The sequence below is a fragment of the Phyllostomus discolor genome, chromosome 5 (assembly GCF_004126475.2).
Source record: "Phyllostomus discolor isolate MPI-MPIP mPhyDis1 chromosome 5, mPhyDis1.pri.v3, whole genome shotgun sequence".
Lineage (NCBI taxonomy): Eukaryota > Metazoa > Chordata > Mammalia > Chiroptera > Phyllostomidae > Phyllostomus > Phyllostomus discolor.
The window spans coordinates 153,627,565-153,646,359 of NC_040907.2; the positions used below are offsets into that span (position 1 = coordinate 153,627,565).

Consider the following 18,795-nt stretch of genomic DNA (forward strand, 5'->3'; position numbering starts at 1 on the left):
TTACCTGAAAGCCTATTATGTATTAGGTATTGTGCTGATTCTGTGGACATAGGGATGAAGACTAGGACAAAGTATCACCATACTAGATAGAAATGTGGGTTCCACAAAACCAGGTCTATTGCCTGTACTAACGAATCCCCACTTCCTGGGATGATGTCTATGCACAGTGATGTGCTTACTGTTGGTGAATTAACAAATAATTTATACTGGAACTTCTTCTTATAAGTAAAAAGGCATTTCCCCAGCTGACTTATTTTAAAAGTTCGGATATTTTGTACAAGCCTCACTTTTTATTCCAAATATTTTTTTACCATTAAGCCTACCACTTTTGGCTCAACTATAGTGTTTTTTTCCACCTAGGGTAGACCCAATTTCCAAAATGAATTTGTATTGTCCTTTTTGAGGCCAAACTAAATACATGCTTTATTTGCTGAGTGGCCATTATATTCCATGGTTGATAAGCACTTATATGACCCTTACCGTGCAGCTTACCATACATCTCATAGCAGTGCCAACTCTGTGAATGCTAAACACCCAAACGTTTTTGGAACCAAGTTTAACTGGGCCCTGACTTGGGGGCAAGCATCTCCAACCTTTTGGCATCTCTGGGCCACACTGGGAGAAGAGTTGTCTTGAGCCACACACTAAATACATTGCAACATGTAATCACAAAAAAATCTCATAATGTTTTAAGTAACTTTATGATTTTGTGTTGGGCTGCATTCATAGCCATCCTGAGCCACAGGTGGGACATCTCTTCCAGGGAAAATGAGGTCTTTGGGACAAGTGTGGGGCGATGGCTTAAGGCCTTGAATTTCTTCATTGGTCTGTAAAGTGCTGCCAGGCGCTCATACGCCTAGCGCCTCTGGTTCAAACTCATCCCACAGACATCAGACATATATATGGAATTTGTAGGTATCCAGTTCTCTAAAATCATGTAGGAACTCTGAGTCCTCTCACAATTTTTTCTAGTATATGGGCTACAGGTGAGGCAACGATCGCCATCTTGCTATCAAATGTCCAGCAAGGCGCCACTGGCGTCGCTTGGTAACCACGGAGACACACGTTGCCCCCCCCCCCCCCCCCTTTTCTAGCCCGTGGAGGCTGTAAACTACGATTCCCATCAGCTGATTTTTCTCTGCTTAAAGTTGAGATGTCTAGATTTGGCTTGCCGGCTTCCTCGCCCCCGTCGCAGTGAACCGCGGGAATTGCAGTTCACGAGGTGGCCTCACGGTTTGCTACTCGAAGCTCTGGAACTACAAGTCCAGTGAGCCGGAGGGCTCACGCATGCGCGCCGAGCAGCCGGTCCTCCCTGGCCCCCCTGCGGGTGCTTGAGAGGTAAGAGAGGGCGGAGGGAAGGAAGAGGAGGCGGGATCCGAGCGCTGCGTTGGCTGCGGTCTGGCACCAAGGGGGCGGCCCCGGCGGAGTGCAGACCCAGTGGCCCTCGGCGATTATGGACCCGGCCGAGGCGGTGCTGCAGGAAAAAGCGCTCAAGTTTATGGTGAGGAGAAGGTGCAGGATGGGAAACGGTGGAGGCTGTGGCGTTGGCGGCGTCACTGAGGCTTGGGCCTGGGCCGTCCGTGTGCCAGGAGGAGAGCACAGAGGGACTCTGGGCCGAGGCCGGTGGCGGGGGTTGCTGAAGGGACGGGACGGGAGCTCTAGGGAGGCGGGAGGTGGTTGCGGAGAGGACCCGGGGGTGGGGGCAGCAGCTCCGCCATCTTGTGGATGAGAGACCAAGTGACAGCGGGAGCTTAATCAGGGAGGGGGCTCTGGGCGGCGCGCGGGGCCCTGGAGGGAAAGGGGCGTGGGGACAGTTACTGAAGAGCGGAGGGAGCCTGGAGGGCAGACGCGGTGAGGCTGCTGGCAGGGCCTTCCCAGTGTCAGGCTTACGGGTAAGGCCCGGGAGAAGAGGTGCACTGAGGAGTGGGGAAAGGGATCACCGGGTAGTGGGAGGAAAGATATTAGAGGGGAGGGGGACGTGCAAGGCTGGATGCAGTTGGATCTGAGGGTTGAGGACAGCCAGGGCTGGTGGGAGACTTGAGTTTTGTAGAATGAGGGGGGTTGAGATAGCCGTTGCCTTCAGGTCCCACTTGGCCAAACTAATGTTGACAAACTCTGGGAAGAAAGAGGCCTCACTTAGGAAGATAAGGACTGGGGATGGAGACCTAGGTCTCTGGTGACAGCAGTCTTTGGGAAAGGAAGAGGGTGTTGACTATGAGCCAGCATTACAAATGTCAGAAAAGGGGACACATACTCTTCTTTGAAAGGAGAGAGGCTAGGTATTGTAGTAAAGACGAGGTTGAACTGGTCGGGAAAACCTGGGCACACAAGATTGGGGACAAAATTAACATCTAACAGGCTAAAACAAACAAAAGTTAGTGCTAAATTGTAGAGATAGTAAAATGTAGGGGCCAGGTCCTGTATCACTTTCTGGGAAAGGAAAGGCCATGGAGATAAGAATCGCTAGACCAAGAGAAGTGATGAGATCAATGGAGAAATTCCAGAGATAAAGGGGGAATGTAAGTAACGGGAGATGTCAGGATTGGTCGTTGCTTATCAGCTTTAGGTTTGAAGCACACTATGGGTTTGCATTGAATTTTGTGGGTGGGTTTAAATCCTTTTGAGCCTAGTTTGTTAACTTTCCATCATGCTTTTCTTCTATGCTTCTGTTTGGCAATTTTGTATAGTTTGATATTTGATGCTTTTAATCTGATGCTTCTTGTATATCCTAGGTGTAAAACCAGACTTTGTGGTCACAGCTAAAGAATGATGGGATGCATAGACTTCCATCTTAACAGGTGGCCTTAGGGACATTGATATTTGTCTTGCTTTTTCAGAAGTATTTGTAACCTGTCACTCCAAATTTTATTTCTTTGTTATTTGTTATTTTGTGTCTTTGCCTGAAATACCAAAACAAATCTAAGTAAACATGAACCCTAACTGAATTTAGGCTATAAATGGCTCTATTTACAAGAATACGTTTTTTAGAGACTGGTCAAATTTACTAAACCTTTATTTTGTATTTAAAAACACCTAACTGAAGTTTGAGTGCATCATTAATATAATTCCACTTTGAAGAAAGTTCTTAAATTTCTTCCCAATGTTGAAATTCTAAGAGATAAGACTGAAATTTTTTTGGATTTTAGGACTAAGAGGAGCCCCGGCCACAGTGGCTCAGTTAGGTGGAGCATTGTCCTGTACAGTGAAAGGTCACTGGTTTGATTCCCATTCAGGGCACATGCTTAGGTTGCAGGTTTGATTCCCAGTCAGGGCATGTGCAGGAGGCAAATGATTGATGTCTCTCTCTCTCTCCCCAACTCCCCTCTCTCTCAAATGAGAATAAAAAATAAACCTTAAAAAAATGAAGTAAGAGGAAGTCAAGAGATGTGGCAGCTGCTTATTTTATTTTCTTACGTAGAGGTTGACTTAATCCTAACCTTGACACTTGTGTCAGATTTATGGAGTAGTGTGATTTACAGATCATAAAGAAACATTATGAGATCATCTTCTTTGCTTCCCATCAGACCTCAGCCTGGGAACATCCGCAACTACTTGATTTCTGCTTTGTACCAGTGAGTTATGTTTCGATAACGGTCTCCTGATCAAGTTAAAGTGGACCTGGAGATGGCCATACAGTGGTTTGCAGCTTTTAGAGCATCACATATTATTAGATGTTGAGTCAGTTACTATAGGGAGAAGCCAGTTTTTTCTTTAATTTTAGTTACTTTTTATTTTTGACTTTGCCTGCAGTTGTGGCTGCTGTTCGAGAAAAGACCAACTGGAGGAGGGTCACCAAGTATGACACCTTAATAACTGAAGCAGAGAGTGGAGAGTTAGAGATCTGGTATTCTTTTTCAGCTCAGTCAGTCTTATTATGAATCTGAGTAAGTCACAACTTGCCTGTGGCTCCATTTACTCTGTTATAACATGTCTGTTTACTCAGAGTCAGTTTTGAGAAAGGAAGATATTTAATTTGTCTTTGCACCAAGTGATTAGTGCACAGTACACCAGGGCTCTCCTTTTAATCAAATTGAAAATTTTGTATAGTATTTGCTTTGTTTTTTCCTTACCTTTTCTTCAGTTGTAACTTATGAATGACACTTTTTGTACGGAAGGCCTGATTTCCATTGTTTAAAAAATGTAATTTGTTTAAAATGCCGACATGAAGTGGATATTCTCTTTTATGAATTTTGCTCATTACCACATTTAATGTAGTGCTTCAATTAGAAATTTTACAATAAAATCTTTTTAATGAGACTGCTAATTCAGAATTGATCATAATTCACACATGGTCTAGACTTAAAATTTACCCTTGGATACTTGTGAAACATAGTTTAACTTCTAGAAACAAATGATATTAAAGCAGTAGTTTACATTAAACAACCTGTATGCTAATATCTCTCATTCAGCTTTAACAGGTCCTTAGGGACCTTTCCTAATATTTCCTTGGTCAACAAAATTATAATTCCTCAAGAAGATAAACGGGAACTGGAAGAGGCCCAGAGAAGAGAAATGAAAATGATCGGGAGAATGTAGGCACCATTTTATAAGGGTATATCTATTTTAAAATAATATATATGAGGGATGGAAAGACAAGTTGAGGGATTTTTTTTTTTAAATTACTTTGTGTTGTTCTTGAGGGAATGAATTTTTAAGTTTAAGAAAAGTGAGCAGGATAAGCGAGTTTCAGAATCTTAGAACTGGGGAAACGTTTGAAACTTGAATGACATAATTTTAGGGTATATAAAAGAATTTTTAACATAGTTGATAAGGAGACAGTGTAAAAGGCAACTTTCTGTGTAACACACCACTCCAAAACTTAGTAGCTTCAAACCTGTGGTTGACTGATGGGTTTTCTGCTTCACTTGGTGTTTTCCGGGGCGCCAACATGATTGGAATGTGCAGAATGCCCACACTGACATGATTAGCCCCTGGGTGAGAGTTCAGCTGGCTCTGAAGGCCTTCTTTATGTGGGTCTCCTCTCTGCACATTGCCTTTGGATTTCCTTAAAGCATGGTGCATGGGTTCTGAGAAGGGGCGTTCCGGGAGACAGGAGATAGAAGCCAATGAGCCAGTTTTCTTAAGACCTAGGTTTGAAAGTCCAAGAATGGCACTTTGGTCAGAGTAAAGGGAAATAATCTCTGCCTGTGGACATGAAGAGTGACATGCATAAACAAATTGCTGGGGGTGGATGCTCTTCTGAGACTGATTACCATAGGTGCTATTCTAGTTGGTTGTTCAGGCTAAAAATATTGGGTTGGCCAAAAAATTTGTTTTGATTTTTCCCCCAGATGGCTCTAGTGGTGATTGGTTGTCTTTAGCTTCATTCAAAACAATTTAGTTAGGTTGTATTGTGACAGCTGTCATTTCAGTGGACATTTTTTTAAAAATTATCAAAATTGGTCAATTTTTGTGCAGTCATTTTAATATTGAAGATGGAAAAAATATGCAACCTTTTGGGCATATTATGCTTTATTATTTACAAAAGGTAAAAATGCAGCTAAAACACATACAAAAATAATGTGCAGTGTATAAAGAAGGTATGGTGACTGATCAAATGTGTCAGAAGTAGTTTATGAAGTCTTGGTACTACTGACATTTTGGCCAAACAATTCTTTGCTGTGGGGATGTCTTATGCATTGGAAGGTGTTTAGCAGCACCCCTGGCCTCTATGCACTAGAAGCCAATAGCGGGATATAGCCAGCATACTCAAAATATCCAAATCAATAGTTATTGGTGAAAATGAAAAATTTGTCTTTTATTTCATGGAAAAAAACTAAATGGACTTTTTGGCCAACCCAATACAAATGGGATCAGCCAGATTTGTGGGTTATAACACTAGGAATACTTTGGAAGTATCTCATTTTGGAGGTTAATGTCTTTTTAAAATAATTTATTTATTTTTAGAGAGAGGGGAAGGGAAGGAGAAAGGGAGAGAAACATTAATGTGTGGTTGCTTCTTGCACACCCCCTACTGGGGACCTGGCCTGCAACCCAGGAACATGCCCTGACTGGGATTCGAACTGATGACCCTTTGGTTTGTAGGCTGGCACTCTATCCACTGAGCCGTACCAGCCAGGGTGGGATGTTAACTTCTTAAGGAACTAATGTGATTTCTTGTATGAGTTGTTTTAATGTTCCTGTAGAGATAATACTGGGTGAATTAATATGATTCAGTAACTTCTTACTTGTTGAACAGCATATGTATCTAAAAGCAAGAAATTGCATTTAAAAATAAATACTCTCATACTCATACTTGCCTGGCAGGGAAGATACCATGTGATCCCGAATGTGGTTTTCCCTGGGTGAGACTTATTCATTGCACTCGGGATGTGCTGACCCCTGTGATTTCGCCGATTGTAGAAAACTTGACTGCATAATTTGTGGTAGTGGGAGACTGCGTTCGTGCTCTCCCTTGAAATAAATGAATGAATACTCAGATTAGCCCTGGCTGTTGTGACTCAGTTGGTTGGACTGAAGGATTGTGGGTTGGATCCCAGGTCTGGGGGTTTTTAAGAAGGCAACAAGTTGATGTTTATGTTTCACATGGATGTTTCTCTCTCTTCTCCCTGCCCTCCCCCTTCCTCATTCTCTGAAAGCAGTGAAAAAATGTCCTCAGGGAGGGAGGGAGGGAAGGAAGGAAGGAAGGAAGGAAGGAAGGAAAAAAACCTCAGATTTTCACTGAGATAGGCTTTTCTTTAAATCAGTGAGATTGATTGCCTGCTGTTTGGATGAATATGTGAAACTGGTTCATAGTTTAAGTTGTCGGAGTTTCTATGTATCCCATGCCTGTTCCCAATTTAAGTTAGCCTTCGGTTTCTTTTCTGGGTACTCTTATGTTGTATAGGTTATTCTAGTAAGAAATTAGAAATTATTGATTTTTTTTTGGTGCTGATTTTATTGATTTGTGTTTGGAATAGATGCACATAATAAATTATTGGAAGTGAATTATAGATGTGAGTGAAAAATTTTTTACTTTTAATGCCTATCAGAAGTTTTTGTCGTTAAATTAGAATACGAACTTTCAAGAGACCACTTGTTATTTTGTATTACAGTGGTACTTTGGTACCCCTCATTAATTAGCTCTGGAGCTCCTGATGAGTGCTGAAACCTACAAGTACCAGACAAGCAACAAGTGATGAAGCATTTTCTCTGGTAGGGAAGCCTGTGACTCATACAAGTTCTAGCAAGTGTGAAGGATCTTGGGCAAGCGCTGAGCACAGAAACATTTTTTTTCTCGTCAAAATGTGACAAGTACAGGGTTTGACCAGTTCTGAAGCTGATGAGTACCAAGGTATTTCTGTATTTGTATGCTGTTTAAATCCTTCAGGGAAGCAGATAAGAATATTTTTTTCCAGTGCAAAAGGGAGATAGGACAGTATGTAAGATTATTTATTTATCTTTTTCATAGTCACTCTGACTCTCAGCAACTCATCCCATCATTCCTCTCTCGTGCCTTAGGCTGGCGCTCCTCCCCTCACCAAAATCTGGTGACAGCTCTCAACCAGTTATTCCAACACCATCCCAAACTCACAGCCTGCCAGGAATTCTCCCTAGGTCACAGTCCCCCAGCCCTAGACTGGGTCAGGCCACTCACAGCCTGATCGCTAGCCTTCCCCTGCCCAGCGCTTGGCTCAGCTCAGACCACCCTATGCTCTGCAGTGTCCTCCTCCAACGCGAGGCTGCCTCATCACAACTTTTACCTTGATTGCTTTTCTTTGGCCCCACCGCATGCCCTGATGGCAGGGCAGGTACAGAATTTAGTCACTTTTGTATCTCCAGAAGTCAACATGACTCCTGGCATGTGGCAGGCACCCAGTAAATACTTGTGAACTTAATTACTCATGCTGCAGAGCAAATTGTCATAGTCTTGCGCACCCTGTCACCTCGTCTGGCAGCGGGTCTGCATTTCATCTTCACCTTTTGGCTTTTAGATAGCTATTTAGAATAGAACTAGGAACTCTTGATATATATTTGTTCCTAACCAGATATATAAAATAGAATTGGGAACTCTTGATATACATCTGGTTCCTAACCAGAACGTATTCTTAAAGACTCTCTGAAACCCTTCCTAGGAAATGTCTCCCAGCGGGGAGTCAGTGCAGTTGGTTCAGCCGGCACAGCAAGGGGTCACTAAGCAGGAAGAGCAACAGAAGCCATTTTTACCTTTTAGAGGTCCTTGGACCGAGATCTTGATTATGAATAGATAAAATGATCTTATGGCAAATGGCATAAGAAAAAAAAATGAGAATGAGGAAAGAATTTTTGTGGTATTAAAATATTTTAAAACATACTTTTAGCAATATTTTAATATAGCACAGAAGCACCTTCTAAATGTGTACAATAAGAGTTCACTGAAGATGAAATAATTTACCAAAGTTTAACAACTTGGTCACTGTTAAGAAAACTTAAAAATATATATTTTATTTATTTGTTTTTAGAGAGAGGGGAAGGTAGGGAGAAAAGAGGGAGAGAAACATCGGTCGGTTGCCTGTGTATTTGCCTAGACTGAGGATAGGACCTGCAACCCAGGCGTGTGCCCTGATCCGGAATTGAACCAGTAACCTTTAGGTTTGCTGGACAGGGCTCAAATCCACTGACCCATCCCAGCCAGGGCAAAAACTTTTCTTAATAAATCAATCCCAGCATCCTAAAATTGTCAGTGGAGGGGAAAAAAATCTCTGTGGGAAAGGTTCATCAGATCTTACCGTTTTGGCTAGTCTTCCAACAAGATTCACCTTGTACTTGGGGAATCTCTGAATAATTTCCTTTAATTTCCCAAAGCCTAGTCAAGACAGAGCTAGAATATTTTATCAAAGACTCAGAGATTGCGGTGGGTTAGATACTAAGAGCAATGTTGAACTAGGAATATGACTTGTTCTCTGGGACACTAGCATCCTATTTTCTGGATTGTCTTCATAAGTGGACAAGGTAGAATGTGGAGAGCAAGGAGCCACAGAGCTGGGAGAGAATTTCCGTCTACTGAAAAATAAAACTTGTGAGGCTCTGGCTGCGTAGCTAAGTTGGTTACAGTGTGTCCCTATATGCCAAGGTTGCCAGACTGGTCCCCAGTCAGTGGCATGTGGAAGACTCCATCAGTGAAGGCAGAACTCAGTGGAACAAAAAATTAATGTTTCTCTCTCTCTCAAATCAATAAATGAAAACTAAACAAATAAATAAATAAATAAACTTTTGAGCTGAAATTTCCACTTGAGGTCTTGCTCCTTCCTGAGATGTGGCAATTTGGGTATACTTGCCTTCCTGTCACCAGGCTTCTGACCTGACCTGACTCTGTCAGTAACAGGGTGACCACAGCCAAAGTGGGAGAACTGTGTTTTTCATTGTTTTTTAAAAAATATAGTCAACTATAAATAGCTGACAACTCTCATTTATTATTTACTGCGAGCTGTTCTAATTCTTTTTTACATATATTATTTCATTTAATCCTTCTAATAATTCTGTAAGGTATAGTCAGTACTCTTATTATCCCTGTTTTTCAGATGAGAAAACTGATTCCAGACAGGTTAAGTAAATTACACAAAGTCACCCTTCTAGCAAGAAGCTTGAAATCAAGCCCAGGCAGTCTGACTTGAGACTGTGATGTGCACTAGTATTTCATTCTTGAAAAGCAGAGAAACGGTGGAATGTTACAGTGTATTTCTTTGCTAGTCCAACCATGGCTAGAGTGGAAGGGTTACTATCTAGACTTACAAATAGATTTTCTGACCATTTGAATTACTGAGGAAATGGAGTAAGACTTTACAGTTGTCACAGTATCACTGCATTAAGTACGTAATAAAGTACCACAAAACATAATGTGTTACAACAATAGATACTTGCATAAATATGTGGATTTGCTGGGCACTGAATGATAAAAAACTGGGCTTAGTTGGGTGACTCTGGGCTTGGTTGCTTACTCAGGACTCAAGGAGGCAGTGACTTCCCTGGCAAAACTCTTCTCAACTACAGCAAAGGCACAAGAAAGCAAGCCCAGTTGTTCAAGTGCCTTTCAGTCATTAGTTGTATCATGCCTTCTAATGTTCCATTAACCAAAGTGACTTACATGCTCAAGCCCAATGTCAAGGGAAAGGAAAGTATACTTTGCCCATAGAAGGAGTACATGAGGGAATAACAATAATCAACCTCAGTAACAATAATCTGTAATCTAGTACACTTGATTTTTAGACAAATGATAGAATGCTTACTGTGATAACTGTTGTGTTTTTTTTCTGCTTCCCATCATTGACACTATCCCGGCTAGCCCTTTCTTATTTTGGTTACTGAAAAACACCTGTTCATTGGATACTTCAAGAATCAAAATTTAATGCAGCAGATATCTTTGCATCTTGTTATGTAGGGGAAAAAAGACACAAAGGAATAATCAGAATCTTGACTTTAAGTCACAGTGATGCCCTGAAAAGGTCCTCAGTATCACAGTGCTCTTCTCTCCTTGGTTGATGTTATTCCAATGGCATTTGTAACAATTTGAAATGTAACAGAATTTAAGTCAAGGTTATACATAATTCCCTAACACCTCCCTTGGTAGCAGGTTTAGAGGTCTTCAGTCCCTTCTCTGCCCCTAAACTTAAGGCTGCAAAGGTTAGGTGCTGATGTTTTCAGATGTCTTGCAGACTTCGAGGCTTTCCCTGAAAAGTCATGGAGACAGGCATCCAGGAATTGTAGCACATAGATAGTGTTTTTCCTGCACAGATGCATAAATCCTTGCACTGAGGAAGCACATATGAAACTAAATAGTTAATATGCTTATTTGTGAATTGTTGGATTATGGGAAATATTTCAAAATATATTTTAAAGATTTTATTTATTTTTAGACAGGGGGGCGGGGAGAGAAAGAGGGGGAGAGAAACATCAGTGTGTGGTTGTCTCTTGTGTGTCCCCAACCAGGACCTGGCCTGGCATGTGTGTCCCCAACCCAGGCATGTGCCCTGACTGGGAATTGAACTGGCAACCCTTCAGTTTATAGGCCGGCACCCAGTCCACTGAGCCACGTCAGCCAGGTTGAAACTGTTTTTCATTTTACACTTCCTCCAGCAGCATGTGAGAGTTCCAGTTGTTGGACGTTCTTATCACTTTATAATGTCTTTTTCATTTTAGCTACATTAGTGGGTGAAGGCTACTCCCTCACTGTTTTAATTCACATTTCCTGTGACTATAACCCATCTTTTTAAGTTTATTGGCTATTTAGATATCCTTTTTGTGTGTGAAGTTTATTTAACCCTTGGTCATTTTTTCTATTGGGTTATCTGGCTTTTTTTTTTTATTGACACCTTCCTTTATAGTAGTCCCCCTTTATCTACAGGGGTCACGTTCCAAGACCCCAAGTGGATGCCTGAAACTGTAAATAGAAACGAACCCTACTGTTTCTTTTTACACATTCACACCTGTGATAAAGTTTAACTTATAAATTAGGCACAGTAAGAAATTAACAATAACAACTTATAATAAAATTAATAAAACAATGTACTATAATTGCCCTGGCCAGCGTGGCTCAGTTGTTGGAGCGTTATCCCGTAACAAAAAGTCTCTGGTTCTGTTCCCTGTGAGGGCACAGGCCTGGGTTGCAGGCTCAGTCCCCAGTCGGGATGTGTGCAGGAGGCAGCCCGCCGGTGTTTCTCTCTCGCATCAGCGTTTCTCTCACTCTCCCCCTTCCCCTCTCTCTTGGATGAGAATTTAAAAAAAATTATTTAAAAAGGAATTAAAACATATATATACTATAATAAAAGTTATGTGAATGTTGTCTTTCAAAGTATTTTATTGTACTATACTCTTGTGATGATAAGAGATGATGCAATGCTTAGGTAATGAGATGAAGTGAGGTGCTCAAATGGCATACAATTGAAAACTCATGAGTGGTTTTTTTCTGGAATTTTCCCTTTAATATTTTTAGACCATGGTTGACCACAGGTAACTGAAATTGCAGAAAACGAAACCATGGATAAGGAAGGACTACTGTATTTTGAAAAATACAAATCTTTCATCAAGTATATGGTGTTTTTATAGGAAATCAATGCTTTATTTCACTTTTTCACTTAAAAGATCAGTAAAAAAATGTTGCAGATTTTGTACTACCTTCACAGGATTTGCAGGGTTAGCAAGTTTATTTTCTACATACCAATACTTAAAAAAAGGCTCACCACTATTAGCATCATCATTTTATAAAAGAAAGAGCACTTTAATACCACAAAGGTAGAAAGGATATAATCTCAGAAAAAAGGAAACTCCTTGAGGTGGGCAAATGCACCCCCACACCCCAGGATGCCCAGTCTGATCCTTAAAACTTGTACACATGTTCCGTGGTAAAGGGGAATTAAAGATACTAATCGGATGGCTTTAAGTTAGGTAGGTTTCCCTGGGCCTAGTGTAATCAGAAGGACCCCTGCATGTGTAAGGGGTGAGCGGAAAAGGTCAGAGGGATGCCATGTAAGAACTCAATCTGCTGGAACTGGTGTGAAGGTGGGGAAGAGTCAAGGAATGAGCAGCTTCTAGAAGCTGGAAAGGACAAGCTAGGGCCTCCAGAACCAGACACAGTCCCACCAACACCTTGATTTTGGTTCAGTGAGACCCATTTCAAACTTCTGAACTACAAAACTATAAAATAATAAGCCATAATGTTTTAAGCCACTAAGTATATGCTAATTTGTTACAGCAGTCATGGAAAACTGGTATGGACAAGTCTTTGTCAAGAGAAAGTCCTTCCTCTAACTGAGGTGTGTATGTTGATAAATATACACATAAATATATGTGTATTTTTTTAGTGTTTGATAACTATCAGTGCAGATCTTTAGCTTTCTCCTAACATTTAATTTTGAATCAATCTCAGAATTACAGAAAAGTTGGAAGTACAACACAAATGGCATTTTTCCTGAATGCTTTCAGAGTGAGCTGTTGCATCATCACCGAATGCTTTAGTGTGTATTTTCTACAGATGAGCATATTGTACATAACTGTTTTATGACTGTCAACATTTAGAAATGAACATATAGTGCAATTACAGATCTAACCTTAGGCCCCATTAAAACTTGCCAGTCGTCACAGCGATGTTCTCTCTAACAAAGGAATCCACTCCAGAGTCACGCTCTGAGGTGGGTTGTCATGTCTCTAGTCTCCTCCAGTCTAGCACGGTCCCCGAGTCTGTGTTCGACTTTCACAACTCCGGGACTTTTGAAGACTATAGGCTAGTTGCTTAGTTTGTAGAATCGTCCGTCACTTTTGATTCATCTGATGATGTTTCCTCATGATTAGATTCAAGTTATGTATTTTTGGCAGAGATCCTACAGAAACGATGCCGTGTTTTGCTTAGTGCCTCCTGTCAGGGAACGCATGATTTTTATGCCTTACAGTTTTGTTTAGTTAAGGTAGGACCTGCCAGTTTCTTCCTTTAAAATTAATGTTTTTTTCCCTTTGTAATAGGTATTTTATGGGAAGGTACTTTGAAACCGTGTAACTTTCTATTAATCAGATTTTCAATGTATTTATATATAACATTGAATTTATGAATTCCTGATAATTTGATGGATAATAATTGAATACTATCATCATTTATTTTGATGCTTACATTGCTTCCTCTTTGGCTAATGAGAGTACTTTCAAACCGCTTTGTCTTTTTGATGTAGGACTATTAGTCTCTGAGCATTTTTCTTACTTTTTGGTGTAAGAAGGTGTTCATCTTGAAGGTGTTCATCTGGAATCAGTGATTTCTTCAAGGAGCCCTGGTCTCTTATAGTAGAATATGACACTGAGAAGTCGAGATCTGGGTGTCAGGTGTGCTCATCGCTGTTGGGATGTCACTGCTCCCAGGCCATCTCACTGGACAGGGGTGGGAAATACATGTATTGCCTATATATGAACACATGTACACACACACATATACACACGTGCATTTTTGTTGCCCTTTTAATATTATCTCAGTATTTATTTAAAACCATGAATTCACATTGATATCTCCAATTTTAGTCTAACACTGCAGGGTTCATTCAGTATCTTCCTTTTATAACTGGAACTCCTTCTTTGACAGTAAGTTGGCTCTCATTATCCTCAACATATTTTCTTAATCAGTCCCTCTTTATGTGACCAATCTCTTCTGTTGTTCTTTCTGATACCCACCATGGGGATGCCATTGTCACCTTACTCAGCCTCCAAAATCCCATATCAGGCTGTTGCCTCTACCTCCCCCCGCCTCTGCCCCCTTTGAACACCCTTATCACTTCAGGTTCTGATACCCTGCACTAGGTTTGTTCTCCACGCCCCATTTGGACTCCAGCACCCTGTGCAGAGGGCAGCCAAGGCCGCCACATTCGTGTATGGATGTCCTCTTTATTCTGCTGGGGCTCTGACATCCTGCAGCGGATCACTGCTGATCCTCCTGCTCCATCTCGTGCGGACACCTGTTTTGCTTGGCCTCATCTAAACGCACTGCAGATTTGTCATCGTGCAAAACTAAAACTCTGTACTTATTAAACAACAACTCCAGTTTCCTCTCCCTCCAGACCCTGGCAACGGCCATTCATTCTACTTTGTTTTTGTGAATCTGAGCGCCTCGAGATACCTCATATAAATATAGAATGAATAAGGTTTGCCTGGAGTAGGATGGGAGACATGAAGAAAAAAAGAAAGGAAAAGAGTAAGATATGGCTGGTGTCAGGCATGTTCAGGATGTTTAGTTAAGGGGAAGATTGCTGTAGCAGTATGTATGGAAAAATGAGAACTTGATGAGTAAAGATAGTCCCTAACTTTAATACGAAGACTAAATTTAAGATATATTTACATAGATAAAATTGGACAAAATGGAGTACATGTTAAAACATAGTGCAGATTCTCAGCTCCTCTTCCACTTCCTTTGGTAGGTGGAAAGCTGGGTGATGGGGATTCATCATATACCATCCCATATTTTTCTTATATATAAAAATATCCATAATGACATTAAAAAAAGATTCACATAGAGAGTGAACTAAACTGAAATTCTCTAGACCAGCTTTACTCAAATTCCTATGTAATAGAAAGATCAGGATTTATGTAAACATTACATTTGGTTTTTGAGTAATTTCATAATCACTGTCTATGGTACTAGGGACGCTGTTTTATCAAGATCAGGAAGCACAAACCTACAGAGGCTTTGCATGCTAACTGAGGTAGGCCAGGTGCTTGGGTGTGTCTAGGAATTGAGAGGAAAATTAGCCAGGCTGATGGAACACAGTATCTGCTGGCAACACAATCAGATTTGTGGAACTAGGGAAGTTCCACAATTCCCTAGGGAGGGAGGGCAGGAAACTACTTCTAGGGAGAGAGAGTGATAAGGAGTCTGCAGATATTTTTTCTGTGTGCAGATAGGAAGATAGCACTAGTGAGTTCTAAGAACAGGTGGCACGACCCATGTTTCCAAGTTTGGGCTCAAAACGAACTAGAATACTCAGCAGGGAACTAAAGAATTCATTCATTCATCTAACCTGTACTTAACTAGTGCCCACTGCAATAGTTCTATACTGTGTATAAGAATCATTGGAGAACATCTTAAAACATAGTGTAGATTCTCAACTCTTTTTCTTCCACTTAATTTTGTAGGCTTCAAGAATCTACATGTTTAACAAGCGTCTCGCTGTTCCTGATGCAGATATTTTGCTGATCATGCTTTGACAAAATGAGTAGTCCACTGTGTCCTGGACAGTGTGCCAACACAGAGGGAGTGGGGGAAATATTGTGGCTAGAACCTTGTACGTGAGGAACATAGCAAAAGGGAGCTGAGTTAACTGGAATCAGAAATGAAGGCAGGCGGTAATCATTTTGCAATATACAAGTGTGTCAAACCAGCATTTGATACACCTTAAACTCACACATGTCAATTATATCCCAGTAATGCTGGGAAAAAAGAGTAAAGGCAGAGTGAGGCAAACCTTATGTCAGAGGCTTGGAATCTCCTCAAATTCCAACTGATTTGTAATAAGTTGGTTCCTAAAAAGAATTTTCTTCTGGGGGCTGTTTGCAGCTAGAGAAATTGGTGAACTATGAGAGGCAGAAACATAAGCAAAGTATGTCATTTACAAGAGGTATATCTAGTAGAAGAAACATAGCAACATCCCCAAATGTGGTCACTCTAGGTATTTTATAATCATACCACATTATAACTGGTAGTCCTTCCTGGTCCTGTGAAAATGTGGACAGTTCTGACTTTTTATTGTTAATATTTTGTGACCCTATTACATGTGTGAAAATAAATGACAACAGACTACCTCAACAGTTGTTTTATAGAGCTCTAAGTAGAAGTAACGTCAAGGAATAAAGGAAGAAGTTTGAGGAATCACTGAAATGTTGCTTCAAGCCACAAGGCATAACTGAATGGTAGAGAAAGTGATGAAAAATTAGTCTTTCCTACAGTTATGTGATCGGTTGTTCTTTTGAGCAGGGGCTTCATGCTGACCTTGAGTGAGAGGCACATAGCCCTAGGCTCTCTCTGACCTCAAGTGGGAGATTCCGACTGAAAAGTTCTTTTTTTATCTCTGTCCCTTTGATTGTAATCACCATAAGCCACAGCATCTTTAAAATAGGGGAAGATGTAATTTAACACAATTTAAAAGAGGTAAATGTGAAGGTGCTCTCTAGGCCACAAGCATATAGCGGTAGTGAGTTTTGTCCAACAAAACTCTAACACAAAATAATTCACACAGACTTCTGAAGCTCATTGAATAGGCATTCCACCCCTATTTCATTTTACTGTTTAAACATGTATTGATTCATGCCTACCGTATGCAAGGTTTTGGTCTTAATTCTTCTTTTTTTTTAATTAGCATCCAGTAAAACTAACTATTTTTAGTGTATTTAGTTAGGTCTGAGAATTTTAACACATGTACGGGGTGGGCAAAAGTAACTTTACAGTTTGTATGAAAAAGACATGCAGGTTATGATTATTGCAGTAGCTTTATTAACGCAAAAGAATGTCACAATGCAACGGTAAACCTATTTTTGTCCACCGCTGTATGTGTAAATCCATGTAACCACCACCACAGTCAGCATATAGAAGAGTTTCATCACCCCCCCAACTTCCTTGTACTGTTCCCCCATCCCTAATTCCTAGGAACTATGATCTTCTCTCTCCCTTTAATTTTATCTTTTTGAGAATGTCATATAAATGAAATCATACAATATGCAATCTTTTGTTACTGAATTCTTTGACTCAGCATAATACCTTTAAGATATAGGTTCATCTAAGTTGTTACATGTATTAGTAGTCCCTTCTTTTTTACTGCTTAGTTGTATTCTGTTGTATGGATTGTATCACATATTGTATACCCATCTGGGTTGTTTCCAGTTTTTGGTGATTATAAATAGAGCTGCTATAAATACTTGTGTATAGGTTTTATATGAACATAAATTTTCATTTCTCTAGGGTAAATACCCAGGAGGGGAATTGCTGGGTCATATGGTAAGTTTTGGTTTTTTTTTTTAAGATTTTATTTACTTATTTTTAGAGAAGGGGGAAAAAGTGAGAAAGAGAGGGAGAGAAACATCGATGTGTGAGACATACATGCATTGGTTGTCTCTCACGTGCCCCCATTTGGGCACCTGGCTTGCAAGCCACGCATGTGCCCTGACTGGGAATCGAACTCATGACCTTTCAGTTCACAGGCCAGCACTCAATCCACTGAGCCACACCAGTCAAAGCTCATGTTAACTTTATAAGAATCTGCCAAACTGTTTTCCAGAGTGGCTGTACCATTTTGCATTCTTGCAAATAATGTATGGGTTTTAGTTGCTCTGCATCCTTGTTGGCACTTGGGATTGTCAATATTTTTTATTTTAGCCACCCTAATAGGTATATAGTTGTATCTCACTGTGGTTTTTTTTTTTAAGATTTTATTTATTTATTTATTTTTGCGGGGGGGCGGAGAGAGAGAGAGAGAGACAGACAGACAGAGAGACAGACATCAATGTGCGGTTGCTGGGGATTATGGCCTGCAACCCAGGCATGTACCCTGGCTGGGAATCGAACCTGGGACACTTTGGTTCCCAGCCTGCACTCAATCCACTGAGCGATGCCAGCCAGGGCTTCACTGTGGTTTTAATTTGCATTTTCCTAGTGCATTCCTTAGTTCTTGACGACCTTATCTATTGGATCAAACAAAAGATAACTAGAAGAATCAGAAGAATGGTCATCAGAATGATATGCCTTAAATTTAACATTCTAGAAAGACTTTTTGTGAATATTTTTCAAAGGAGTTTATGCTAATGAATGTTCATGGTTTTTCAATGAAGTGTGAGGTACTCTGAAATCTATCTACAATGTTTTAAGTAAGCCCTGTGACAATGAAAATGAAAAGATTGACTTAAGTGTATTTCTTTTTCTGGTGACCTTTGGTCTTACATAGAATGCTTGTGGCTTTTATTTTTATTTTATTTTATTTTTTAAAAGACTTTATTTATTTATTTCCAGACATAGGAGGAGGGAAGGAGAAAGGGGGAGAAATATCAGTATGTGGTTGCCTCTCATAAGCCCTGCACTGGGGACCTGGCCCACGACCTAGGCACGTGCTCTGACTGGGAATTGAACCGGTAACCATTTGGTTTGCAGGCCCTCACTCAATCCACTGAGCCACACCAGCCAGGGTCGTTTGTGGCTTTTAATAAACTGAGAAGATAGGAAAAGAAAAATATCTAGCCATCACATAATTTTTGAAAATGAAGTAAACTGAGTAAGAAACAGTTCTGGTCGTCATGATCATGATGGGCATTAACTGATCGCCTGTTCCTGGTAGCATAGGTCAGTGGTGTGGTTCTGAAAACTTG

General features: G+C 40.6%; 1 protein-coding gene and 1 non-coding gene across 7 annotated transcripts in view; both read left to right on the plus strand.

Moving 5' to 3' along the window:
• Positions 1 to 18,795, plus strand: part of BTRC (beta-transducin repeat containing E3 ubiquitin protein ligase) — a 212,962-nt gene that overhangs the window by 26,565 nt on the left and 167,602 nt on the right. The window contains exon 1 of one of the 6 annotated variants that reach the window (XM_028511781.2): positions 1,330 to 1,501. The exons of 2 other annotated variants lie outside the window; for them this stretch is intronic. In XM_028511781.2, coding sequence (XP_028367582.1) covers positions 1,454 to 1,501 — 48 coding nt within the window. In that variant the 5' untranslated portion in view covers positions 1,330 to 1,453. Of the gene's footprint in view, positions 1 to 1,329; positions 1,502 to 18,795 lie in introns of those variants that run through there. 3 more of the 6 variants (XM_028511784.2, XM_028511785.2, XM_036027181.1) reach the window with 3 other exon arrangements.
• Positions 6,253 to 6,418, plus strand: LOC114498359. Its single transcript, XR_003684782.1, has one exon. It is a non-coding gene; the product is annotated as a U1 spliceosomal RNA (small nuclear RNA).